Source organism: Lontra canadensis, unplaced genomic scaffold (assembly GCF_010015895.1).
Source record: "Lontra canadensis isolate GAN:19392208 unplaced genomic scaffold, GSC_riverotter_1.0 scaffold66, whole genome shotgun sequence".
Classification (NCBI taxonomy): Eukaryota; Metazoa; Chordata; class Mammalia; order Carnivora; family Mustelidae; genus Lontra; species Lontra canadensis.
In genome coordinates, this window is record NW_022631060.1 from 4,686,960 (window position 1) to 4,714,396 (window position 27,437).

Here is a 27,437-nt window from a genome sequence, read left to right on the forward strand (position 1 = left end):
GCTTTATTTTACTTTACTGTCAAAAGCCAGAGGGATAGGTGAATGGAAAGCATTTATCTCCTGAGAGTGTACTCTGGGGCCAAACTGCGTGAATTTGGGATAGATGATATCTTGAGGGTCAGCAGGGCTCAGGAAAGTGAGTCTTCTAAGACCCCATTCTCTAAGCCCTGGTGCGGAGGCTAAGGCTAAGGTTTGTAGTCGGGTATGGACCCCACCCACCCAAAGCATCCCCCCAACAGTAACTAGGCAGACCCAGGGGGAGGCTTCAGGCTTTGCTTCCCTGCATCTTCAGGGAAGAGTTTGCTCTCTCTCTACTTCATGAAATTCAGTCAATAACTCTTCATAAATAATTTATTTTCATTAGGATCCTAAGTGCTGGAGATGAAAGACCTAAACTGGCCCTTAGAGAAGTACAGTTCTCAGACTGGAACATTTTAGGAAGTTCTTTTCTTAGTGTTTTAAATTGAAAAAAAAAAAAATCCATTGTAAAGGGGCAAAGGATAGGACAAACCCACAAGGGGACTCCGGGAGTTTGGAGCCCGTGTTCCCCATGACAGAGGACGGAATGTGAAAAGTCAGTGCGAGAGGACACTCTTCCCCTGCTGCGTCTGGAAGGCTCACTGGCTGCTCCTTCTGAAGAAATAGCGAAAGGGGAAGAGAGAGCTGTGGGAAGGAGAGCAGAATGGTTTGAGATTCGGGAGGTCCCTCCCTTCTCCCAGTCCCATTAAGGCTCCATTAACGAGGGCATTTTTGCTTTGGGGAATCACTGTATGGATTCAACTCCGGAGCCGCATTTGAAAAGGTACCCAAGTTAGCTTATACTCAGGAGTGGGGCATGATGAAGGAGAATTGCAATGGGGCGGCTGAGCTATAGAGAGAGAGGGATCTGCTGACTATCTTCTGCAGAAAGGACTCTGAAGACACAGCCTAGATGCAGAGGGGGAGAATGGAAGCATTTTGGTAACCAAAGAGTCCGAATGACCCAACGATAAGACTAGTCTCTGTCCAAGCAGCATTTGTGGAATGAGGTCCAATGCCAGGCACATTGTCGGGGGGCGGTTTGTGTAAGACTGAACAAGACACAGTCTTTATTAGATTCAGTTAGGGCCCTTGTGCAGAGTCTCACTTCCCTCAAATATCCTGGGGGAAATAGAGATTATGCAGGTAATCTGTTTTCTTTTCTAATTTCCCTGAGAGACTCCACGAGGCCGACTCTGGAGCTGGACTGCCCTGGGTCTCAGTGTGATGGTAAAAGCGACACCTGTCCTACCTTAGAAACCCAAAGAAGCCACTGGTTCCCAGCTCTGGGGGTCCTTTAGGTGGAGGTGGATTGTTTTGCTGCAGTGGGGGGATGATCTGCTCAGCGAGGCTGTCCTCCCACTTAGAATCTGAGAGGAAAACAGGGAAAAAGTGTTAGTTTGCGGGCTGCTTTCATGGGACATAGTGTGGACCAAGGACAGCCTCACACCAAGACTTGTTTGTTCTGACCTTCCCAGTTTCATCTCAGCTCAGGAGATGTTATTCTAACCTTGGAATATTTTTAGTTGGGCCCCTGAGATTTTTTACACTGCTCAAGTCCTAGCCACCCACCACAGATGGTTTTCTCATGGAATGACGACTTGTTGAAGAACTCAACATGCTGACATCCCAGCATCTGTGAGGACTACGGTCCATACCGAATCCTTACGCTAGACAACTACCTTAACATGCATTCCCAGCCCCTCCCAAGCATCCACTGCACCTTCAATATTAACACTAATGCCCTGAAGGGAAGAGGGGGAGAGACAGCTTCCCAAAGATAACTCTTCAAAACAGTGAAACACATCCCTCCCAACTTTTCTGCAAAACTTATCACTCCATGTAGAAATGTTTTCAAATAGTGGGAGCATCATTTTCACCATCAGAAGCACAGGAAGTACATGCATTGTTTCCCTTTGCTTCTCTTGGGGGTTGGGGAGCTTTTATTATTCAAGGACAGGCCCCCGGACCCGGAGGATGGCCAACAGGCATCTCCACGGGAGCAAGACACATTGCCCAGCAAGTGTGCCCAGACTCAGAACTCCATGCTGCTCTGCTCATGAGAGAACTAAAGAGGACAGGACGATTATTAAGAGAATAAAATTCCCAGAACCTACCCTGTTCCTGGATATCAGCGGTGTTAAATGTTGGGGTCTCCTGCCATTCCTGCTGGGTTTTTCTTCCTCCATTCTGATAAAAAGAGGACAAAGAGAAGTTTTAAACTTCACTCCTATGGAGCTTGGTGAGCTGAATGCTATTTGTTGATTGGTGGTTAGCCAATGAAGACTTCATAGGGGAAGTGCTATTTGAATGGGGACTGATGGCTGAGTGGGATTTTGTCATAATTAGGGCGAGGAGATGGTCAGGGAGAGTAGGGCATTCTAGACAGGGACATGATGTACAAAGGCACAGTACATTAACAAGTAAATGTGATGAGTGTGACTAGAGCTGGGACAGTGTAAACATGACTATGGCCTAAGCAACAAGCACACTACAACTCAATCTTCTCCCTGGGGTACTCCTTTGTAGAACTTCTTTTGTACTTTGAAGGGGACATCTTATAACCCAGTTCCAAGCCCACAACATTTCCAGTGGACACCCTGATACTCAGAATCATGGTTCATGTATTTTCTTTGGTATTCTCTGCCAACTGGCCACTCCCCTCCCCTCACCTGGAAAGGACCTGAGGGCCTGACTACGTAGCAGTGCTGAGAGGTTCCTTGAGCCATTGTGCTGGTGAAGAATCCTACAGCAAGAACTATGTAGACTGGCAGGTGGGTCAGGAGGCAGAGGTATGATAAGCTTCTAGGAAAGTTAGGATGTAGCCCCCATCCAAAGCATAAGCTGTATTTCTTTTCTTTCTTTCTTTTTTTTTTTTTTAAGATTTGATTGATTGATTGATTTTTGAGAGAGATAGAGAGTGAGCCAAAGAGAGAGAGCGCAAGCCAGGAGGAGAGGCAGAGGGAGAAGCCGACTTCCCACGGAGCAGGGAGCCCAATGCGGCTGATGCCGGGCTTGATCACCAAACCCTGAGATTATGACCTGAGCTGAAGGCAGACGCTTCACCGACTGAGCCACCCAGGCACCCTAAGCTGTATTTCTAAGAGAAACTTTTCCACAAAACCTCATATTCCAGAACACATAGGCTGCTACTTAAGTAACATTCCTGTAAACATGAAAGGAAACTCTGGGGAGGAAGAAAACCATCTCTTACCTCTTCTACGTCTCTAGGAGCACTGGTTTATAGGGATACAGCTCTGATTTGTAGCTTGAGGAAATGATTCTTACAAATTTAATGAAACTATGATTGGAGCTTAAATTCTGCCGCATTGGCCCTAACGAAAGCATCTACTTAGGCTGACAGGGGACAGAAGGGCAGAGGCCCTGGGGCAAAGGTAAAGATCTCCCGACCAGGGGAGATTTCCCTCCCAAGACAGTCTAGCATTTGTGCTGTCCTGAAAACTTGACAGATGTCTTTTTAGGCAAATGTCATAAGAAAGGAAAAACACAGCCTGAAATAAGATTGAGGGCACCATCTGGGACTTCCAACAAGACGTAACGCGCTTACAACCCAACACAAGGCTGTTCTATATGTTCAGGGCCAGATCTGCTTAGATGTATAGTTGAAGCAGAGGTGGCAGAGGTGGCAAAAACAGGAGACAAAAAACTACACACATGACAATCTGTTTTACTTCTGAACTCTTCATCTGCTCTCCCCTACTTTTTATCCTTAGGAAGTATGGATCTCTAGTCTGGGACCTGAAGTTAATAAAGGGAATGGGTCTGCTTTTCCTTCCCATTCCCCCCAAAACACCTCTTATGAAACAGACCCCTTATTCAGATACATGTTGTGTTCTAAGCTTTCCCTGTACCAGATCCCAGTGGTGTCATGTTCAGACATGACCATCCACACTGACTGTGACCCAACACCCTGAGTTCCAAAAGGGGAGAGGAAATATTAAGCATTGGACCATAGGAGCAAATTCAATTTTTCCAGCTCAAGTGACTTACACTGAGAGTTACTGTGATCAGTCTAATTCAGGAGAAATCCTCTCTCCGGGAACAGGGTCTACAATGGAGACCGTCATTGGGCTTTGAGTCAAAATCAATAAACATGTTCCTTTTGGGTTTTTTTTTTCTTGTTTTTCTCTAAACCCAGTATCAGGTTGAAAAGGTAATTATGTTGAGTAAGAAACTGTGGGTACTGTTCTTGAAGGAGATGATGTGTCAAACTAAGAATAGGAAGGTATGAAGGATAGAGAGTGAGGGAAATGTTCTTTTAATAGTAATTATCTGGGTTGTATAAAGCGTCTTTGTTCTTCAGATCTTCATGTACTCCTCCTGTACTTTCTCATGTCTTTTTCTTCCTTCTTGAAAGGATGGGAGTATAGAAGAGGGCAATCATCTCCTACAATCACTCAGTGGGCCACTCTGCACAATGGGTCCTGTGCCCTGCCCCTACTCCCAGAGGTGGAGGTCCGAGTCCCTAAGGGTTCTCTCTTCCCCCAACTAAACAGTAAGTTACTGGAAAGAAACCAGGTTTTACATGTTTGCATGCATCCCAGCAACTAACACAGTATCTTGCAAACAGGAGGCAGAATAACCATTTAGAAATGAAAATCACTTCACTTTTCTACTTTAAAAATGTTTTAGGGAAATTTTTAGGGAAATCCTGTGCTCTTGGGGCGCCTGGGTGGCTCAGTGGCTTGAGCCTCTGCCTTCGGCTCAGGTCATGGTCTCAGGGTGCTGGGATCGAGCCCCGCATCGGGTTCTCTGCTCAGCGGGGAGCCTGCTTCCCCCTCTCTCTCTACCTGCCTCTCTGCCTATTTGTGATCTCTCTTTCGGTCAAATAAATAAATAAAATCTTAAAAAAAAAAAAAAAAAAAAGAAGGAAATCCTGTGCTCTTGAAGGCAGCCTTAAGCCCTTCATGATCCAGCCTGTGCCGACCTCTGCAGCAACATTTCTTAGCACTGTACTTTCACTTAAGCCAGGCCCCAGGTACACTGGCTTGTAGTCACCAAATGTGCTATACTCCTTCCTCTTGGTTAGTTCTTTGAGCTCCTCCAGGAGCTCTCCCTCACATCCACCTGATTTGGGTGAGGTTCCCCTTTGTGGTTCCTTTGTTCCCTGTACTTCCTTTATTCCCATACGTAGCACATCTATCAATAATTGCCTAGCTTTATACCGTTGGCATTTTTAGAGGAGGGCATGATATCTTTAACACATGGCACGCAGTAGACACCCAGTAAGTCTGTTGAATAAATGCATGGATAGGTGTTGGCTCTGTAACTGGTCATGCTGTGGGACTTGGGAAGGTGAGGGAGGTGAACTGGGAGTATTTAAATATGGAAGGTCAGAGCTACTTTAGAGAGATAAGTGAAAAGTAAGAAAAAGGCACAAATAACATCTATCTCAAGAGGGGAAGAAAAGAAAAAGAGCGCTCTTTTAGAGACTACTGTGGAACAGAGGCTCTGAAATGGAGTAGCAGCAGATATAGGAATATCTAATTGGGGAATAAGCCTCACAAATGGAATCAAATACTACTGGGGTCGGCCCGTGACTGCCCTGCATGAAGTTTTCTCTTACCAGTATCCCATGCTGATACATGCCTAGCTCATCTATAAAAACTAGATGTTCCCAGGCTCAGACCCCAGTGTAGATGATGGCAAAAAGGTTTCTAAAATGAAAAAATTCTCTATCGGATCCCACCACAATTCAACAGACCTGTTTTCTTATCTCACTGCAGAGTACAAGAAGCAGCCTTTTAAGCTAAGAAGAAAAGACCTTTTAACAAAAGGATTCACCCACGTGCAAAATGCAGCCATTTTGGGGACAGGTCGTGGCAAGGCTGGAATGGTTGGATATTGCTCTGCAGATGGTGAAACCGGAGAGTGAGTTCAGTCAGCTCCGTCTGTATTTAGGACCAAGATGTGCTGGTAACAGGAAGCCTGACTTGTAACAGAGCAGGACCAGCCAGAAGCCTTAAAGCCTCCATTTTGGTGCTTACCCTCCTGGTTTCCATAAGGGGCTTCTTTTTGCTGGGGCCTTGGCTGGAAATCCCCATCTTGGTCCTGAGTGGGGGAAAAGCCCAGGAAATGTTACTGGCAGCAGCAACATCACCACATTTAAGCAAATGTGGCCCAAATGAATATTTCAGCAGGTTGGCTATTTTTATACCACTCCTGGCCTGCAGAATAAATCGTGTGGCCAAATTCTCTTTGGGTGCTGCTTTAATTCACAGCAGAATCCCAATTTGAGACATTTAGCGATCTGGGGTTGAGAAAGGAAAAATGCGGTTGCCTGCAGGTAATCAGATTTTTAAATACTTGCCTGCATCAAACCCAGAGAAAGGCAAGACTGAGGCCTCATGCCCATGGAAAATTCAGTCAAACAGAACTGAGCAAAGCTTCATACCTCCAAGTACCTTCACATTCCACCTGGCTGGGAAAGAAATTTCCTAACTCTTCCCTGACATGTGCATCTGGAGGGTAGAGGGCTCAACTCCCTCATGGTCCACCCTTACCGCTCCTGTGGGAGACTGTATGGTCCCGGGAAGGGAGCAGCCGTTCTCCGTGAAAACAGGCTGAAAGCACATTGGGCTGGAGGGCAGACCACATCTTAGATTATTCCAGCTGCCGTCTCTGGGTGCTAATAAGAATGACTGTGTTACCTTACTGATCCACTCTGTCCCTGACAGAGACTGGGAAGAAGAAGATAAGTAACCCCCACGACAGCAACTTCGGCAGGTTAGGGATGGGCTCAAAATTGCCCCTAATGTTGCAGCATCTCACGCAGTAATTGGTACATAACCTCTTGCAGACATTTCCATTTTAGCCTACTCTATCTCTTAAGGTAGAATTCCAAATGTTTACAGCTTACTAGGTAAAACAGAGTTATATATATATTTTTCTCATTCTTTTGCAGGTTTCTCTATGTTCTTGTATAATATTTGGGGACTTCCGAAGTCTTACGCCTTCTGGTAACATGACCATACTAAATGTTCACTAAGTAGGAGTCTGATTCAATGGTATAGATCTGATTGCATTTCCTCCCAGCCATTGTCTGATGAACAGAAGAATCCCATTTTGCTGAAGAAGGAATTGTGTTCCAATTGTATTGCAAACATCAACTTGCCTCCTTCCCTTAGTCCACCCATGGAAATAGACAACTACCAATGAACCCAAGACAAAAAGTGACTCACTGAAGGTCAAGATTGCGTGGCAGCAATCATTGGCAAAGCCTAGCCAGGATGCAGGATTTAGATACTCTCCCAACACCACTGACCTGTCCAGCGCTGGCCTGCTGGGGGAGCTGGGCACTTCCACTCGTTTTCGTTTCCTCGTCATGGCTCCTGCCGCTTTCCTCTCTGCTAGGACCTTCAGAGAGGAACCCGACTCCTGTGACTCCTTTTCCAGAGCTGCTCACAGTTCACGAGGGCACAGTGAAGAGAACTCCCCATCTTTAAATTGCCAGAAGTGACTTTTAACACCAGCTTTTCAAGTAAGGATAGGCATTCTGTTAGAGACCGTCTCAGAAATCTAGCCACCAGGAAAAAGATGGTCTCATGTATACAATTCTGCCTGCATCTGAGCAGTAACTAAGGGGCAGAGGAATAGGTAAGAGCAGAACCTTTTGGACAACACAAGGCAATAAAGGCAATTGTCATCTTGTATAGAAAAGGCAAACTTACCAAGCCAAGAGGACTGTCATTTATTGGCTCCCCTACAACAGGAAATTTAAATGTCATAATGGATCAAGATGTTTCTTTTTTTTTTTTTAAAGATTTTATTTATTTATTTGACACACAGAGAGATCACAAGTAGGCAGAGAGGCAGGCACAGAGAGGGGGAAGCAGACTCCCTGCTGAGCAGAGAGCCTGAGGTGGGGTGCGATCCCAGGACCCTGAGATCATGACCTGAGCCAAAGGCAGAGGCTTAACCCACTGAGCCACCCAGGCATCCCAGGATGTGGTTACACTTGGATTTCTGGCTATCATTTATTTCTCAGAACTTGTCCTAGACAAAAACCTCTGTGTCTGCCCTTCTCCTTTCTGCCTGATACCACTTTTGGTAGAAGTACAATGTCTTCAAATTCTCTTCCTGCCCCATTTTAGAACTATTGTCATCTACAAGCTCAAAAGTATTACATTCGTACTGTATTCTAATGATATGCCACTTAAAAGGGAATGATCCTTACTAAAAGAAATAAGATGGAACTTCAAACATCAGTGATAAACAAACTGGGGAGATATTCTGAAGCAAGGCCTTTACGCTCTTTTCCCAATAAAACTGGCAGGTATGTTTGTCCCTCTATGAGTAAAAATAGCAATGGCCTTAAGAGATTAAAAATTGGGAATGCCTTTAAGACATCCCTAAGGTGAAAGTCACTGCATACTCTAAAGTGAAAGGAGGTATTTTTTATAATAGATCGCTTTTGCTGAGTGATTACTGTCAGACTTTGTACTCCCTTTCACCTACCAGTATGTATATATATTTAATCCTTTTAACAACCCAACGAGATAGGTGCCATTCTTATTCTTCATTTCACAAAGAAGGCACAGAAAGATGAACTAATTCATCTAAGGTCATACAACTGTTAAGTGGCAAATCCACCAGGATCTGAACCATGCGGTCTGGCTTGGAGCACTCGGTTCCTAACCTCTGCCCCGTGCAGTGCTGGGGCCCAGTCTGGCTGACCATTTTGCCATACTGAGCGTGCACTGCTAACCCACGGACATTCAGCCTTCCTATTTCTTTTCTACCTCTCACTGCCATCATTCTACTTACCAGGTGACAGGTTTTCATGAAACCATTTCATCTCCACATACAGAGTGAAAACAAATGGATAGGGGACCAAGACGATTTCCCCATGCTTGAATTTCAGGTGGGACACTCTCTCCCATTTGCTTTTATCTGGAAAACGGTGCTAAGGAGTGAGGAAAGAAGTCAGTGCGTATGAATCCTTGAGTACTACTTTAAGGATAAGACCCTCTCCTTTCCCTGGTTTGGCCTGTGGGTTTGCAGCTTCCATTTGGATCTCCAATGTGATCTGCAGCTCATTTCTATCCAGAAATGAAAGGATACAGGGAAATACAATGAAGTGCTCTGTAGCAAATGGCTGCAGATTATCCAAGTTTCCCAAGACTACACGAATAGAATCCTGGAAAACAGACAAACCAACCAACTTGAAATGACTTTAATACTGTCTGGTCCCGGCCAATCTTTCCGTTTATACCTGGCGCTGCTTTTTCTATACTCTATATTCCATTAAAGCTGAACTATTCCCTGAACATGCCTTCTGCTTCTCCATTTCTGTGCTCCTGCAGAGTCTGTTCCTCTGCCTGAAATGCCCTTTCTACCCAGCAGCCTATGTCCAAATCTTACCTATCTTTTAAGGGCCAGTTCAAAAGCGATCTCCTCCAGAAACTCTTCCCTGATTCCCCAAGTTGTAAATTAACTATTAGTCTCTAACTTCACAGTAGTTAGCCTTGGATCTTTATTACATTCCATTCACATATGTTTTATTTTCCTTACTGAGATATCTGGAGCTAGAATATACACCTGATTTATTTTGGCATCCCTTCTATGGTGTCTACCTCAAGTAAATGTATACTGACTGTGTGAATGAATAGTACTGGTATTTATTGATTTGTAGTTTTTTTTACTTTAGCTTAAGTTCAGCCTTTTCTTCTACTTTTTAAAAATCTTAACTGATTAGTCTCTAATTAACCTATGCTTATTAGTATTCACCAACTAAACAGTTTGGTATCATAAAAAGACTACTGGATTTCTATGGGAAAAACACCTGAATTTCAGTCTTAATTTTGTCATTTCTCTAAGCCTCGATTTCCTTGTATTGGGGCTCACAGAAAGCAGAAATGGTGCTTTATTTATTTTTTAAAGATTTTATTTATTTATTTGACAGAGATCACAAGTAGGCAGAGAGGCAGGCAGAGAGAGAGGGAGGAGGAAGCAGGCTCCCCACTGAGCAGAGAGCCCGATGCGGGGCTTGATTCCAGGACCCTGAGATCATGACCTGAGCCGAAGGCAGAGGCTTTAACCCACTGAGCCATCCAGGCACCCTGAAATGGTCTTTATTTATCTTTGTATTCTCTGTACTACCATAGTATGTGGCTTAAAATTTTTCAAGTTTATTTATAATCTCTATGCCCGACATGGGGCTCAAATTTATGATCTCAAGATCAAGTCATATGCTCCACCAACTGAACCAGCCAGGAGCCTCTGGCTTATAATCTTAATAGCTAATATTTATTGAATAATCATGATGTCAAGTGTTATTGTTACTATACACATTAACAGTTACAGAGACCTTATGAGATAGGCACTCTATTATCCCCATTTTATAGACAGGGAAGCCAAGAGAAAGAGAGGTGAAACAACTTACCCAGTTCCACAGATAGTAATGGTGGAGCCAACATAGGAACCCAGGCAGTGGGGTTCCAGAGTTTACCCTCCTAACCATGAGGCTCACTACCTATCAGTAAATACTTTCTGGATAAATGAAAGAGGATGGTAATGTCTGACTCAAAACTGAGAGTAAGAACATATAAGAAGCACTTAGAAAGATTTGGTGGGCTCATAAGTGCAGACAGACGCTCTCTAGCTGTGATGAGGTACAGAGCTGCTCACTGCGTGGCCAGCACTGCACACATCCAACTCGAGTCGTGACCACAGCCTGGAGACAGGGGCTTTTAGGAACTTCACTGACAGGTAGGAAAATAGGCTCAGAATACAGGTAACTTCCCCCAAATCCCAGTGTGAAGGCAGAACTTAACTCAGATCCAAATGTGAATGGCTCTAAGGTCTATGCTCTCTCCACTTTACTATGCTGCCTTAAGTTTTTCTCTGCCCGAATTAACTGAAGCAAAGTGAAATAAACACTGCTCTACTCACTATGAAAATAAGCAGAAAACTGTCATGGTCGTATATTAAAATAACTGTTAGTTATAATGATGTCTGTGAGCTCCTGCAAGAGCCTAACATATCTTTCAACACTTAGCCAAAGAGGGATGCCTGGGTGGCTCAGTCCTTAAGCTTCTGCCTTCAGCTCAGGTCATGATCCCAGGCTCCTGGGATCGGGTTCTGCATCAGGCTCCCTGCTCAGCGGGAAACCTGCTTCTCCCTCTCCCACTCCCTCTGCTTGTACTTCCTCTCCTGCTGTGTCTCTGTCAAATAAATAAATAAAATCTTAAAAAAAAAAAAACCAAAACACTTTGCCAAAGAGCTAGAGATATACCATACCTTAAGGCTAGGACTTAAATTTCTGGTTTCAGAGTTTTGTTTGTATGTTTCATTGTATTCAAATTCATTAAAATACGGCAACAGATGTGTTCATAAATTAGAACAGTCCTAAATCACGGAGTTGTGAAGTTAGAAGACAAATAACCTAGTTTAGCACTCTCATTTTATGAATGAGACAATTAAGACCACGAGAACAATTTGCTGGGGGGCTGCACAGCTAATTGGTGGCTCAGCCACGGCTGGAATCCAGGGCCAGCACCCAGGGCTCTACCTCCTTGGACAATGCTTTCACCAGTTTACAAAGCCGCTGACTTGCTCCATCTTCTCCCTGTGGGAGAACCTAAAGCTGGGTAGAAGAGGAATGAAAATGAAGTGGGAATAGAGCAAACTGCAAATGTTTCCAATTAAAGCGAAGGCACAGCAGTTTTGTCTGTGTATTTACAGTTGAGTTTCCTGAACGTCAAGTACAAGGCAGTAGTTGGGAGGGTGAGGTTTCCCAGAGCCCTGGAAGGCGGCAACCCTCCAGAAGCTTTCTCTATGCCAGTTGCCACAAAAGAGAGCTGTGGAGGGCCAGGGCCGGGAACTCTGGTGGAAAACAATAGAACTCCACCTCAAAGGTGCTGACACTTCAACTAGGAGAACTGACAAAGGATACAGGCTTTAATTTTCCTGGAAAAACTGAAGTTTCTTTGCAGAGGAAATACGGCCAGGAGGAGCCAAGAGATCAGGTGGAGGCTGTGACTCAGTTCACAGGAAATAATTAAGATCTGGATATGGACACATCCTTGGCTTACAGAATAACTTTCCCAGAAGTCGTCTGCTTCTTTCCCTACCTCCAGTTCCTTGACGATGACTTCCTTATTCTCTATTTCTTCCCCTCTAGAAGGTAAACAGATCAGAGGTAAGTAAACCGAGAAGGAAAACTGTGAAGACAGTAGACTCTACTGTCAGTAAAGTGAAGACTGTAGAACAAAAACGACACTTCCATTCACGACTAAGTAACCGTTGTGTGTGTTGACCCAGGGCTTGTGGGAAAAGGTGACCACCTAGGTGGTGTGGTCTGAGAACCGGTAGGAGGCGGTACCAAAATATCTTTTCCAGTAACCCGCCAAGACCTGAAATTCCCACTGTGAAAGTTAATTTGTTAGAGGTGTACTCAAGTGTAGCCTGTGGACCACCAGGAGTCTTCAAGACCCTTTCAAGGGATCTCAAAGGGCAAAACTATTTTTATAGTAATAATAAGATGTCATTTGCCCTTTTTTGCTGTGTTAACATTTTATTTTATTTTTTTTTAAGATTTTATTTATTTATTTGACAGACAGAGATCACAAGTAGGCAGAGAGGCAGGCAGAGAGAGGAAGGGAAATAGGCTCCCTGCTGAGCAGAGAACCCGATGCGAGGCTCGATCCCAGGACCCTGAGATCATGACCTGAGCTGAAGGCAGAGGCTTTACCCCACTGAGCCACCCAGGTACCCCTAACATTTTATTTTTTAAAAATTTTATTTATTTGGCAGAGAGAGACACAGCAAGACAGGAATACAAGCAGGGGGAGTGGGAGAGGGAGAAGCAGGCTTCCCCCTGAGCAGGGAGCCCGATGTGGGGCTCAATCCCAGAACCCTGGGGTCACAACCTGAGCCAAAGGCAGAGGCTTTAACCCACTGAACCACCCAGGTGCCCCCGCCCCACTTTTTTTTTTTTTAATATTTTATTTATTTTGCTATGTTAACATTTTAACCGTTAGCGCAAAAGCAGTAGAGGGCAAAATTGCTGGTGCCTTTGCACAAGTCTAGCCAGTTGCACTAAACTGTACTATCAGTTGTGGTCATCTTAACTGCCACACAGGAAAAAAAAATCCAGCTTCCTTTATATTTCAGGAAGCAGGAAAAATTAATAATTTATAAAATCTCAACCCTTAAATACATGTCTTTTTAATACATAATGTGATAAAATGGAAAGTACTCATACAGTACTTCTGCTGCACACCAAAATACGATGGCTGTCTTGAGGAAAAGCACTTGTACAATTGGTTAAATTGCAAACTGAACTAGCTGGTCTTTTCATGGGATGTTGTTTTACTTCAATGATCAGTTAACAGACAAACTGTTCAAACTATTCAGATTTAGGAATGTGACATTTTCTCATGAAGAGTGAGCTTATCAATTCAAGGAAAGCAACTGACAGGGCACCTGGGTGGCTCAGTGGGTTAAGCCTCTGCCTTTGGCTCAGGTCATGATCTCAGGGTCCTGGGTTCGAGGCCCACATTGGGCTCTCTACTCAGCAGGGAGCCTGCTTCCCCCTCTCTCTCTGCCTTCTTGTGATCTCTCTCTCTGTCAAATAAACAAATAAAAATTTAAAAAAGAAAAAGGAAAGCAACTGACAGTTTGTATCGATGATACATTTTAGGATTTCAAGCAAAAATTTGAAGTTTGGAAAACTTCTACCCACCACACTGAGGTTGACAGCTTTCAAATTTTTAAACACTTTTCTAAAATTGGTAGGGATATTAGCAAATATGATTTTACAAAGTTGCATAATGAAATGTGTCGACATTTGGATGATCTATATAAGTCAGTGAACCAATATTTTCCAAATGACCAATGAAACACACCACGTTACAAAATCATTATGGTTAAAGACTCATTTACAGCACAAGACAAACCAATGGGTTTTAGTGTAGCAGAGTTCAAAAAGTTCACTGATACGATTCAGATTCCATATTGCAACTAACCTTTAAAAAACTACTACATTGGGGCGCCTGGGTGGCTCAGTGGGTTAAAGCCTCTGCCTTCGGCTCAGGTCATGATCCCAGGGTCCTGGGATTGAACCCCGCATTGGGCTCTCTGCTCAGCAGGGAGCCTGCTTCCTCATCTCTCTCTGCCTGCCTCTCTGCCTGCTTGTGCTGTCAAATAAATAAACAAAATCTTAAAAAAAAAAAAAAAACCTACTACATTAACGGGGAACCTGGGTGGCTCAGTTGGCTGAACGACCAACTCTTGATTTCAGCCCTGGTCATTATCAATCCCAGGTCTTGGGACTGATCTCCATGTAGGACTCCAGGGTCTCTGCTCTGTGTTCAGTGCATAGTCTGCTTGAGATTGTCTCTTTCCCTCTCCTTCTGCTCCCCAAACCTGCCTGCCCTCTCTTTCTCTCTATCTAGACAAATAATAAAGTCTTAAAACAAAACAAAAAAACTACCACGTTAGGGAAGCCTGGGTGGTTTAGGCAGTTAAGCCCCCAACTCCAGCTTTTGGCTCAGGTCATGATCTCATGGGATGTGAGATAGAGCCCCGAGCCCAGCTCTGTGCTGTGTCTGCTTGGGATTCTTTGCCTCTCCCTCTCCCTCTGCCTCTACCCCTGCTCATGCACAGGCACACATTCTCTCTCTCAAATAAGTAAATAAAATCTTCAAAAAGAAAAAGACTCTCCCTCTGCTTCTCCACCTCCTCTCTTTCTCAAATAAATAAATCTTTTTAAAAAACTACATTAACGTGGCACCTGGGTGGCTCAGTCGGTTTAGAGTCTGCCTTTGTCTTCGGCTCAGGTAATGATCCCAGGGTCCTGGGATCAAGTTCTGCATGGGGCTCCCTGCTCAGCAGAGAGCCTGCTTCTCCCTCTCCCTCTGCCTGCTGCTCTGCCTATTTGTGCTTGCTCTCTGTCAAATAAATAGATAAAATTTTTAAGAACTACATTAAAACGAAACAACTACCACTTGTTAAGTTTTGATGAAGGGTCAAAGAAGAATATCCACGATGATCTGTGAAGGCTATTACCAAATCCCTACCTTTCCCAACTACACATCTATGTGGGGCTGGATTTTTTTCATATAACTCAACCAAAAAAAAAAAAAAATTCACAACAGATTGAATGTAGAAGCAGATATAATCTAGCAGCCTTCTATTAAGCCAGACACTAGTAAGATTCGCAAAAATTTAAAACGTCAATCTTCTAACGTTTTGTCTTGAAATATGGTTTTTCCAATAAAAATGTATTAGCATTTAATGGATATATTATTATTTTAAATTAACACACTTTAAAGTTGTAGTAAGATATATATAACCTAAAATTTGCCATTTTAAACATTTTTTTAAAGATTTTATTTATTTAAAAATGATTTTATTTATTTGACAGAGAGAAAGACACAGCGAGAAAGGGAGCACAAGCAGGGGGAGTGTGAGAGGGAGAAGCAGGCTTCCCTCCTAGCAGGGAGTGCGATGTGGGGCTCAATCCCAGGACCCTGGGATCATGACCTGAACTGAAGGCAGACGCTTAAAGGCACTCCTTTTTAAACATTTTTAAGTATACAATTCAGTGGTATTAATTACACTCATAACCATGGTGTGCAACAATCATCACTATTTTCAAAGTTTTATCTTCCCAAACAGAAACACTGTACTCATTTAGCAATAATTCCCCATTCTGCCCTCCACCTCACCCCTGATGAGCCCTATTCTACTTTCTCTCTATAAATTTTCCTATTTAATATTTCATGGAAGTGGAATCCTACAATATTTTTTCCTTTTGTTATTGGATTATTTCACTTAGCATAATGTTTTCAAGGTTTATCCATGTTGTACCTGTATCAGAATTTCATTTCTTTTGCAATTTCTTTTTATGGCTGAATAATACTCCATTGTATATATATATATACACCATACAGATAACTCTATTTTGTTTATCCATTCACCAATTTGCTGGACCCTTGGGTTGTTTCCGTCTTCTGGCTATTGTGAATAATATCGCTACAAACAGTGTTGTACAACCATCTGCTTGCATCCCTGTTTTCAATTCTTTGTGGCACATACCTACAAATGAAATTGCTGGGTCATGTGGTAATTACACGTTTAATTTTTTGAGGAGCTGCCAAATTTTTTTCCATGGCAAGTGCGCCACTTTATATTTCCATAAGCACTACACAAGGGCTCCAATTTCTCTACATCCTTGCCAACTGTTATTTTCTGGGTGGTGTTTTGTTTTTCTTTTATATGGCTATCCTAGTAGGTATGAAGTTGTCTCATTGTGGTTTGGGTTTGCATTTCAGTAGTGACTCATGATACTGAGCATCTGTTCATGTGCTTATTGGCATTCGTGTACCTCCGCTGAAGGATGTCTAGTGAAGTCTTTTGTCCATTTTAAAATTGGTTTATTTTTTTGCTGTTGAGTTGTACTTCTTTCTGTATTCTAGACATTAAAGTCCTACCAGATATATGATTAACAAATATTTTCTCCCATCTGTGAGTTGCCCTTTAACCCTGCTGATAGTGTCCTTTGATGCACAATTAAAAAAAATTAGGGGCACCTGGGTGACTCTGTCATTAAGCATCTGCCTTTGGCTTAGGGTATGATCCCAGGGTCCTGATATCGAGCCCCTCATCAGGCTCCCTGCTTGATGGGAAACCTGCTTCTCCTTCTCCCACTCCACTTGCTTGTATTCCCTCTCTCGCTGTGTCTCTGTCAAATAAATAAATAAAATCTTTAAAAATTTTTAAAAATATTTAGTCGGGGCACCTGGGTGGCTCAGTAAGTTAAGCGTCTGCCTTTGGTTCAGGTCGTGATCCCAGGGTCCTGGGATTGAGCCCTGCATTGAGCTCCCTGCTCAGGAGGGAGTCTGCTTCTCCCTCTGCCCCTCCCCTCCATGCTCTCTCTCTCATATAAATAAAACCATTATAAAAATTTTTTTTATTCAGTCAAGTCCAAATTTATCTAATTTCTTTTGTTGTCAGTGCCTTTGGTATTGTGTTTAAGAAACCACTGCCAAATTCAAAGTCATGAAGACTTGTCACTATGTTTTCTTCTAAGAGTTTCATAGTTTTAGCTCTTAAATGTAGATCGTTGATTTATTTTTTAAAATATTTTATTATTTATTTATATTGGGGGCAGAAGAAGAGGGAAAAAGAGTCTTTTAAAAAATTTTATTTATTTGACAGAGAGAGAAATCACAAGTAGGCAGAGAGGCTGGCAGAGAGAAAGGGAGAAGCAGGTACCCCGCTGAGCAGAGAGCCCAGTGTGGGGCTCGATCCCAGGACCCTGAGATTATGACCTAAGCTGAAGACAGAGGCTTAACCCACTGAGTCACCCAGGTGCCCGAGGAGAAAGAGTCTTAAGCAGATTCCACACTGAGTGGACCCCAACATGGGTCTCAATCTCACAAGCCTGAGATCATGACCTGAGTCAAAACCAAGAGTTGGTAGCTCAACTGTGCCACCCAGGTGCCCCTAGATCTTTGATCTTTGTTTAGTTAAGTTTTGTATACAGTATAAGGTAAGGGTCTAACTTCATTCTTCTACATGTGGATATCTACTCCTCTCAGAACCATTGATTAAAGAGACTGTTTGTCCCCTATTGAATGGTCTTGGCATTCTAGTTAAAACAAATTGATCAGGATGCCTGGGTGACTCAGTCGGTTAAGCGACTGCTCAGGTCATGATCCTGGAGTCCCAAATCCAGCTCCTTGCTCCGTAGGGAGTCTGCTTTCCCCTCTGACCCTCCCCCACCCTCGTGCTCTCTCATTCTCTCTCAAACAAATAACTAAAATTTAAAAAAAAAAAAAAAAGTGACCATAGATGTGAGGGTTTATTTCTGGGCTCTCAATTCTATTCTATGGTCTATAAAGTTGTCCTAATGCCATTACCATACTTTTTGATTACCTGTAGTTTTGTAGTAAGTTTTTAAATTGGGAAGTACAAGTCTTCCAATTTTTTTTTTTTTTTTTAGATTTTATTTATTTATTTGACAGACAGATTACAAATAGGCAGAGAGGCAGGCAGGGATTTTCTACATGTAAGATCACATTTTCCACAGATATAATTTCACTTCTTCCTTTCTAATTTGTATGCATCCCTGTCTTGTTTTTGATATTAAGGGAAAAGCTTTTTTTTAAAAATGAGTGTGATATTAGCTGTGGCATTTTCCTATATGGCCTTTATCATACTGAGGAAGTTCCCCTCTATTCCTAGTTTATTGAGTGTTCTTATCATGAAAGGGTGCTGGATTTGGTCAAATGTTTTTTCTTTTCTTTTTTTTCTCTTTTTTTTTTAAGATTTAATCCATCCATTTAACAGACAGAGATCACAAACAGGCAGAGAGGCAGGCAGAGAGAGAGTGAGAAGCAGGCTCCCCGCTGAGCAGAAAACCCGATGTGGGGCTCGATCCCAGGACCCTGGGATCACAACCTGAGCCGAAGGCAGAGGCTTTAACCACTGAGCCACCCAGGCGTGCCCCTTTTTTTCTTAAAGGAGGTGAAAGTTTACTGAATGCACCTCAAAGGAATGGCAGACAATACAGCAGAGGAGCGGCTCTCTGTCTCGGATGCTTTTTATCAATTGGGATGTGTTTTTTTTACCCTTCATTCTATTAATGCAGTGTACTATACTGGTTGATTTCTTTTTTTTTTTTTAAAGGTTTTATTTATTTGAGAGTGAAAAGAGAGAGCATGAGAGAGAGACAGAGAGCACAAAGGCAGGGGGGAGGGGCAGAGGGAGAAACAGACTCCCTGCCAAGCAGGGAGCCCAGTGCAGCACTTTATCCCAGAACCCTAGATCATGACCTGAGGTGAAGGAAGATGCTTAACTGACTGAGCCACCCAGGTGCCCCTATACTGGTTGATGTCTGTATGCTGAACCATCCTTGAATTCCTGGTGTAAGTCCCAGGTATATGAGCAATGCCAGTCGCCTCATTAATTTTTTAGAAATATACTTTTTTTTTTAAGATTTACTATTTATTTTAGAGAGAGGGAGAGCACGAGCAGGAGGAGGGGAAGAGAAAGAAGAAAACAGAGAATCTCCCAGCAGACTCCCCGCTGAGCGTGGTGCCTGATGTGGGGTTCGATTTCACAGCACTGAGATCATGACCTGAGCGGAAATCAAGAGTCAGATGCTTAAGTAACAGAGCCACCCAGGTGTCCCTAGAAATATAGATATTTTTAATAAAATCTATTATCTGTTAATATTTAATGATATATTATTTTTAAATTAATAAGTATGCTATTTTAATTTTTGTTTTAATCTTTATATGATACATATTGGCAGGTATAACCACAATTATCAAAACCTCTTTAGGATCCTTGATAATCTTAAGAGTGCAAAGGGATCCTGAGATAAAAAATCTTGAGAGCCCCTGCTCCAAATGTATGCCATCACTAACTTAGAAACTTACCTGAATAATAATATGTGGAATATAAAATATCTGGGAAAGAGAGTCCTACAAACTTCAGCCAGTCTCCAGGACTGAGTGAAGGCAGAGAAGAGATGACCCGTGGGAATGTACCAACCTGGATTTGCAAAGGCTACTCTCCTAGCTTTAAAATTACCTGATGCTGTTGCCATATCTAATTTTGAATTTATACACATTGGGTCCTGCGTGAAGAAACCTCGTCTCTGGAAACGGGTAGGTGAAGGGTTTTAAACTCATTGCTTCCAAACAATAGCCTAATAAAACAGAAATATGAGAGAATTGTTAAAAAGCTAAAGACAGTTCCTTATCAACTTTATGGTATGGGAAAGAGAGTCTGCTCAATAAATAGCATCTCTTCATGAGTAAAATGTCCAACACTCAATACCGCTGTCCCAGGCTCAGTTTTTATACTAACCGTCTACATTAATCACCTGGATCATTCTCCTACCTGCATGGGGAAGATATATCGTGATTGGGGATAATCTCTATCCTTGAAATCAAAACACCTGAGTTCAAGGTTTGTCGTTTGCCTTACACCTCAGGCAAATCACTTCTCTCCGTGAGACTAATAATAGCAACATCTGATGACTCACCAGGTTTTTGTTAAGATTAAATCTATCTCCCAAATATCTCCTGAATCTATTCTCCTCCCTTGTCCCCACTTTCCCTGGAACCTAGAGCCAGTGGGAAGAGGGCTCAAGTCAAATAATGAAACAATCCAAATGCATCAAGGTGGCATAATGAGCAAGACCTCTGCTGTTAATTTTAGGTGAAGTTAAGGGATGAGCACATCGTCCTGTCACAGCTAATACAGCAAATAAGGATGTACACTAATGTTTTCCAGTGTTGCCAAGGAACGCCTTCTCCTTCCTAGCTCTCAACCATTCTTCCTCTTTACCGGCTTGTGAGACTGCCCCGCGCCACAAGAATGCCTACTATCCTCTTAGCACTTGCTTTACTTTTCCTATTCCAGAATCTTTGCCCACTTGAGGTCCTCTCTGGGGGAAACTGGAGAAAGGGGAAAGATGGAAAAACGAGAATAGCAGGTCTCTTCTCCTTTAAGAGGGCATTTGGGACACACTCAAAAGTAAGAATCAAGCACAGTGACTAGTGGTATTCGAAGTCATTAGGACTTTTCCGTGCTTCTTTTTACTTGCAGGGATAATAAACCCTGCATTTTCTGTCTCTTCATACAGAAGTTTAAGTAATAAATAATGAGATTAGAGGTCCAGAGTTCCTGAGGATAAAAGCTACCCACACACAACACAAAGTATTGATTTCAGAGGCAGCTAAGATGCCGTAGACCGAACAGGCACAAAGAAAGAATAATTGAGGTTTGAACCTTAGCTCTGATACCCCTCCTTATTTTCTCTAGGCCTCGGTTTTCTTAGTTAGACAATAATAACAAAAACTAACAATAGTTTTTGTTATGCTCTATTTTAAGTGTCTTACATATATTACCTCACTTAATCCTCACAATAAGCCTGAAATCAATAGTCTAAATTTGATAGATAAGGAAACCGAGGCACTGAGAGATGAATTAACCTCCCCATAGGTATATGAATGTCGGAATCGGGATTCAAAGTGAGGTAATATAGGGCCAGACTTGTTGTGCTTATCCACTTTTCCACTCTGCTTTCTGAGGGTTTTAGTTTTTAAAAAAAGTACATTTTGTAAGTACTAAAATATTATGTACACAGAAAGGACTATTTTTATTATTCTTTCCTCCATATTACCCCAATACCATTTCTACTCAGCAAGGAAAACTCTTGTTTGGTAGAGTCAGGAGATCTATGTGCCCAAAGAATGGAATTTCCCACAATTTGCAAAGTTCATGTCTGGGCCTGCCAGTAAAGAGATATTCCAGTGTCTGATCTCGGCTGCTTGGGATTAGAATGACAGGAGGCTGGAGCCAGAGCCCATGAGACTATTTAGACTAGAATTGCAGTCAAAAGTGAAAAGAAGTAGTTGGTGCCAACTGCAAAGTTACCAGAGGGGAAATATTGTTCATATCCTGAAGGAAAAAAAAAAAAAAGCTCACTGATTCCCATGTTCAAGGCATGGGAGGAACTGAGCTAGATTTGATTGTGTTTTTGGTGCTAAGGTGACACTTTTTCAAAGTAGGAAAGGAGTCTACCCGGTGAGACTTGGGTTGCTGCCACAAAAATGTAGCTTTCACTTTTTATTCAGAGGGTTCTCCTAAAATGCAGTCACTCTCTGAGGGAGTAAAGGAAATGAAGGACATTTGCTGGAAATGACAGTCCAGAGAGGAAGCTTCATGCACTGTGCCACAGCTGGCTGTCTGAGAGAGGTAAAAACAGCCCTCTCTGGCTGGGGCCTGCCTGTTAATTGGTGGCTGCCTGCTTCAGAAACAAACACCACACACACTAATTACCTCATTTGAAAATAAAGATTAGGGAGCATAATCCAAAAGAACCACATAAGTGGTAGTGGTTCAAAGATTTCACAAGGTTATTTTCCAACATGAGTACTGCAGTCATGACGACACTATGGGATCTTAACAGATGAAGGGTCAGACTCTCAACCCATTTTTAGGTGATCAAAAAACACGATGGGTTTAAAACAAAAAAGAAAAGATTAGAGGCAATATCCATTAGTTGGAAAGACATAAGATTTGGACTTGGAGGATCAAGGCTTGAGCCCTAGCTCTGCCTCTTATTAGTCATTAGACCCCGAGCAAGTCACTTGGCCTCATCATTTCTGTTTCTACACTTGCAAATGGGAATCCCATCTACCCCTTGAACTGCTGAGGTATTAAATATGATTATATTGTAAATAACACTTCATAAACTCTAGAGTATTATATAAACATTAGCTGTTTTGATATATTTGAAGTTTCTCTCTTACTGCCTCACTAGAAAAGCAAATTTAATAAGAGAGGAAAACTATCTTTCATCTCAGTGCAAAAATCTGACACATCCCAATCAAGAACCTTTCTTTGAAAATCCCCAATAATTAGCTTTAAATGACATATTGGCAAGGATGTTAGATTTTTAAAGGTTTTTAGTCATTTGTTTCCCATAAAGAAACATCTGGGTCAGTGCATAGAATCTAAAGCAGGGCTGAAGGCTCTATGAGGATAATGATATTGACTACTGAGGTGGAAGGAGATGAGAAGGAAGTCCTGTCACTCAATATATCTGGGGACATTTGATGGAAAAATCCTCCACAGGGTTAAAGAATAAAAGAGCTTTCATAAGCATTTATTCAAAATACATTTACTGGGCAGATCTAATACGACAGGCTCTGTGACTGAGGGTGGGCAACAAGATAGGGAAATCCCACTGATACTGTGAATTTACTACCCAAGTTTTAGAACTTGGATTGAAGACGGATGACCAGCTTCTCCTTTTGCCTTCACAAGTCCTTGGCTGGTCTCAGACATCTGCCTAGCTCTACTGAATTATATTCAGAATAGAGATTCTATACTAGAGAATATTTCCAACTAGAGACTCACGGTTGCCTATGGCCTCAAGTGCCCTTCATTTTAGAGGGTACGAGAAGAAACTGGTTTCACCAAAGTAGGAAATAACTTCCAGAGGGTCACATAACTCAGAATGCAATCAGGATTAGCATTCCCCAAGACTGCTGATTCCTTTGGCCCACACATTTTCCATTACAACACATCACTGTCAGTCACTTTATAAACTGTAATCCCTGGTTATCTCGTAATTGTGGATGACTCAAGACAAACTCAATCTGGGTACAAAGGGATCAAATAAAAATGTAAGCTTTTCTGATTAAATGTTCTTAGAATTATTTCTTGGAGGTGTTAAAGGGTCACATTCACATTTGTTTGTCTTCAAGCTCTATTTTCAAAAGGAACTATTCTCAGTTTCTTCACCTTACAGAGTGACTAGGACGGCTAATGAAATAATGAAGGTATAATTGCTTATTGTAGCACTCTGCACATAGGTTATTCTTTATTTAAAAACTAAGCAGGGCACCTGGGTGGCTCAGTTGGTTAAGCCACTGCCTTCAGCTCAGGTCATGATCCTGGAGTCCTGGGATCAAGTACAGAATTGGGCTCCCAGCTCCGCGGGGAGTCTGCTTCTCCCTCTGACCTTCTCCCCTCTCGTGCTCTCTCTCATTCTCTCTCTCTCAAATAAATAAATAAAACCTTTAAAAACTTTTTTTTTAAAAATCAGTGTTAAGATATGGGACAAGAAGATACTAATCTAAGACTACCCAGGATACTTTCATGCTTATCAATGTCATTTTTTCTCATTAGGTTTCTTCCCACTCTTTAGACACAATCTTTAAAACGCTCTATTGAACAAATTGGCATTTGTTCAGGAATAGATTTGCTCTTGGAAGTGTCAGATTTTGTTTTGTTTTGTTTGAGAGGGGAGCAGTAACTAAACCTAACAGAGAGGTAGGAAGATGCCCCAAAATGAAACTAAAAGGCCTACTGGACAACTCAGTAGACCAGAAAGGAGTCTAAGTTAATCTCTTCTGCTACTTTTGGGACCCAAGTGCCACTTCCACTTACATCTTAACCATTCTAAAACCTAGTGGAAAAACTGCCTTTGGTCGATAGGTCCAGATCTGTGCTCCCTATTCTGGAAAAACAACAGAATGATACTGCATCTCTCCAGCCTAACCAGAAGCTGTGACAATCAACCTATTAGCATTCACATTATAGTGCAGACCTCTAAACATCCTAACAACACCAGGAACCCGAAAAGCATTTGGATGTAAAACTGCTGGCAAAGAAAGACATTTTATTTTTTGGTTACACCATTGGGTGAGTTGCCCTGAAGCAGTTCATGTAGGAAAGAAAATTTTAAATGGGGGAAAGAGTATCAATAGTTTCAGAAGGCCAAGTGGTGGAGAGAAAAGAATCTTCTATAATTTTGAGCTAAAAACTCTTTAGTCTTTGATGGACCTATATCAAGGGTCTTAGTGACAGAAGACTGATACAGTAAAGTGTAAAAAGAAAGCTTCTAAAATATACAGCTTTGTTCTTGCCATGAAACAATGGCAGATTCTGAAGAAGTTAAGTTAATAAGAAAACTAAATTACTTTTTATGTAAAGAGAGCAAATTTCACATAGGAAATTTGAAATATTTTACTAACTTTAATCCAATGCTGGTGAGATACTGGGGAAATAAGAATTGTATTTACAAAAAGATGTATCTGACTTGAGATCATCTTCTAATTTGGCCAAGATCTTACAACAAGGGCAAGACTAAAACTCAGATGTATTGCTAAAGCAAGATAGTCTAGCTGATTATGAACTGGCCTAGACACCATATTAGCCTCAATTGTTTTATTTTACCACCTAAGCCTAGCTCTCAAATAACAAAATCAGTTATTATTGCTAAGAAACATAAAGCTTTGTACTTTGAAAAACCATCAAACCATAGGGATCTGATGGTGAACAGATCTTAACAAACAACCTCATATTTATAAAGCACTTTCAATGTATATAATGCTTTCCTGTCCCTATCCCACAAGATCAAAAACACCTCTATTAAAGTAGGAAGGCAGATTCAGCTATCTTATATTCTAACTGCTCTCTTCATTTTTACTTGATTTCTCTCACTCTCATGTTCATTCAACATTCATTCATTCAGCTCACAAACAGTCACATACCTACTATGTCCCAGAAACGAAGTGTCGGAGATATAGTGGAGAATAATAAGAAGTTGGTCCTCACCTGCAAAGAGCTTACAAATAATTTTAAGTGTGATGACTGCCACAAAAAGGAATAGGGTGATGTGGCAACGTGACAGAGACTCTTACCCTAGAATGGAGATCATGGAAGCCAATTGTAAGTAACAGACTCACATCTGAGGGATGAGTATGAGTAAGGGAGGCACCAACAGAGAGTGAGTCTGGGGTGGGTACAGGAAACAGCAGATGTAAGAGTCCTCAACTGGGAGAGAGCATGGCACTTTCAAAAGACAGAACTGTAGTGACCCAGAAGATAGTGTGCAAAAAGGACAGTGCTATGAGAGTAATACTACAGAGATAAGCAGTGAGTTAGCACTAGGCACTGTTTAGAGCATGTTTAGAGTAACAAGAAAGACATGATAAACTTGTCTTTAAGGGCTTACATTTCAGGTGTGGAGAGCAACAATGAACATATAAATGTAACCTGAAGTACTCTAAATACTCTAAAGAAAAGAAAATAGGGCTTTAGAGTAAAGAGTGACTGGGAGGCTGGTTTAACTACTGAGGCCAGGGAAGGCCTTTCAGACAAGATCACAGCGGAGTTGAGGCTTTCATGGAAAGTGGAACGACCATGCAAAGTCAAGAGGAAAAGCATGTCAAGGTGGAAAAAAACCCCAGCAAGCACAGATGCCCTGTGATGGGTGGTTTAATGGATGGAAAGGTCAGTGTGACTGGAGCACAGAGAATGAAGACAGGCTAGTGGGAGATGAAGTGAGAGATAGGCAGGAACCAGATCACGTAAGGTCTGTAGGCCACTGTAAAGAGTTCAAATTTTATGGTAAGGGTTTTAGAAAGACAAGTGAAATGATTTATGCTTTAGAAAGATGAACTGTGGGGCGCCTGGGTGGCTCAGTGGGTTGGGGCCTCTGCCTTCGGCTTGGGTCATGGTCTCGGGGTCCTGGGATCGAGCCCCACATCGGGCTCTCTGCTCAGTGGGGAGCCTGCTTACCCCCCATCTCTGCCTGCCTCTCTGTCTACTTGTGATCTCTCTCTCTCAAATAAATAAATAAATAAAATATTTAAAAGAAAGAAAGATGAACTTGGTACCTGGGTAGCCCAGTTGGCTAAGTGTCCAATTCTTGATTTTGGCTCAGGTCACAATCTCAGGGTCATGAAACAGACCCCCGCGTTGGGCTCCAAGCTGGGTGGGGAGTCTGCTGAAGATTCTCTCTCCCTCCCCTCTGCCCTCCAACCCACACTCATGCACTTGCTCTAAAATAAATAAATAAATCTTAAGAAGAAAAGAAAAGAAAGATGAACTATACAAGGGTAAGAGTAGAAGCAGGAAACCAGTCAGGAAGCTTTTGTAGTAATCCAGGGGAAAGATGCTGCTGATTTTGACTGCGGAATTTCAGTAGTTAGTGAATAGTTGAAGTTGGGGTATATTTTAGACTGATGGCGTAGCTGTGGGAATCAAGGATGGCTCTTATATTTTTAGCCTTTGGTATTTTATTAGGTAGATAATGGTACATACTCTTTACTGAGCTGGGCAAGGATTCTAGGGAGAGAGATTTGTGGAGAAAACTCCCATCATTCTGTTTTGGTTAAGTCTGAGAGGCCTTTCAGACATCTTGGTGGATATGCCAAGGGAGTGGTCGCCTAGTGTGCAAAGGATGGAAATCAGGATGGAAATAAAATTTAAGTCATCAGTGTTTAGATGGTATTTAAAGCTACTGAACAGATGAGATCATCTAAGAAGCTATAGCTAAGGAAGGGATGAAGGCCTTACTTACAGTCCAGGTTATGATTCACGGAGTCTATCCTAAGACCAATAGGAAGGCACTGGAGGGTACAATAAAGAAATGACCACACAGCTGTGAGTTAAAGATGTGTGCATCTGGCTGTAATATAGGAAATAACCCAGAACAAGAGCAGATTAAAACAACAACAACAACAACAACAAAACCAGGACCAGCCTGTGGTTCAAGGCAGAGGCTAGTAAGGAGCCTGGTCTACAGTCACTGGTTTGCAAGATGCCTAGGGAGTCGTCTAGCTATGACTGCGTGAATTGACAGGGGAGGCAGAGAGAACAAAGATGATTCCTAGTTGTTTGAGCGACTTACTGCAGAGGGAAAAAGGGCCACTTCCTGAAAGGCAGCCTGACAAAGCAAATTTTTGAAGGGGAGGATGTGAAGTCCTTATTGGGACATGCCCAATTTCGAGGTGCCAAAGAGAGGTTTTAGGTAGACTGCTGGGGTCCTGCGGCGGGTGTGCTACCTGCGGATGTGCAAACGAAGGAATCAAGTTCAGAAAAGCCGAGGAGGTACAGGAAGCTACTCGCGCTGG

General features: G+C 42.3%; 1 protein-coding gene across 1 annotated transcript; it reads right to left on the reverse strand.

Moving 5' to 3' along the window:
* Nucleotides 1-312: 312 nt before the first annotated feature.
* Nucleotides 313-27,437, reverse strand: MAJIN (membrane anchored junction protein). Its single transcript, XM_032879413.1, is given in 13 exon segments — nt 313-663; nt 1,271-1,388; nt 2,136-2,208; nt 6,027-6,090; nt 7,304-7,401; nt 7,403-7,427; nt 7,429-7,511; nt 7,710-7,741; nt 8,806-8,931; nt 9,103-9,178; nt 12,114-12,159; nt 19,588-19,705; nt 27,369-27,437. Coding segments are annotated over 12 exon segments (888 nt in total). The 5' UTR covers nt 19,689-19,705; nt 27,369-27,437; the 3' UTR covers nt 313-617.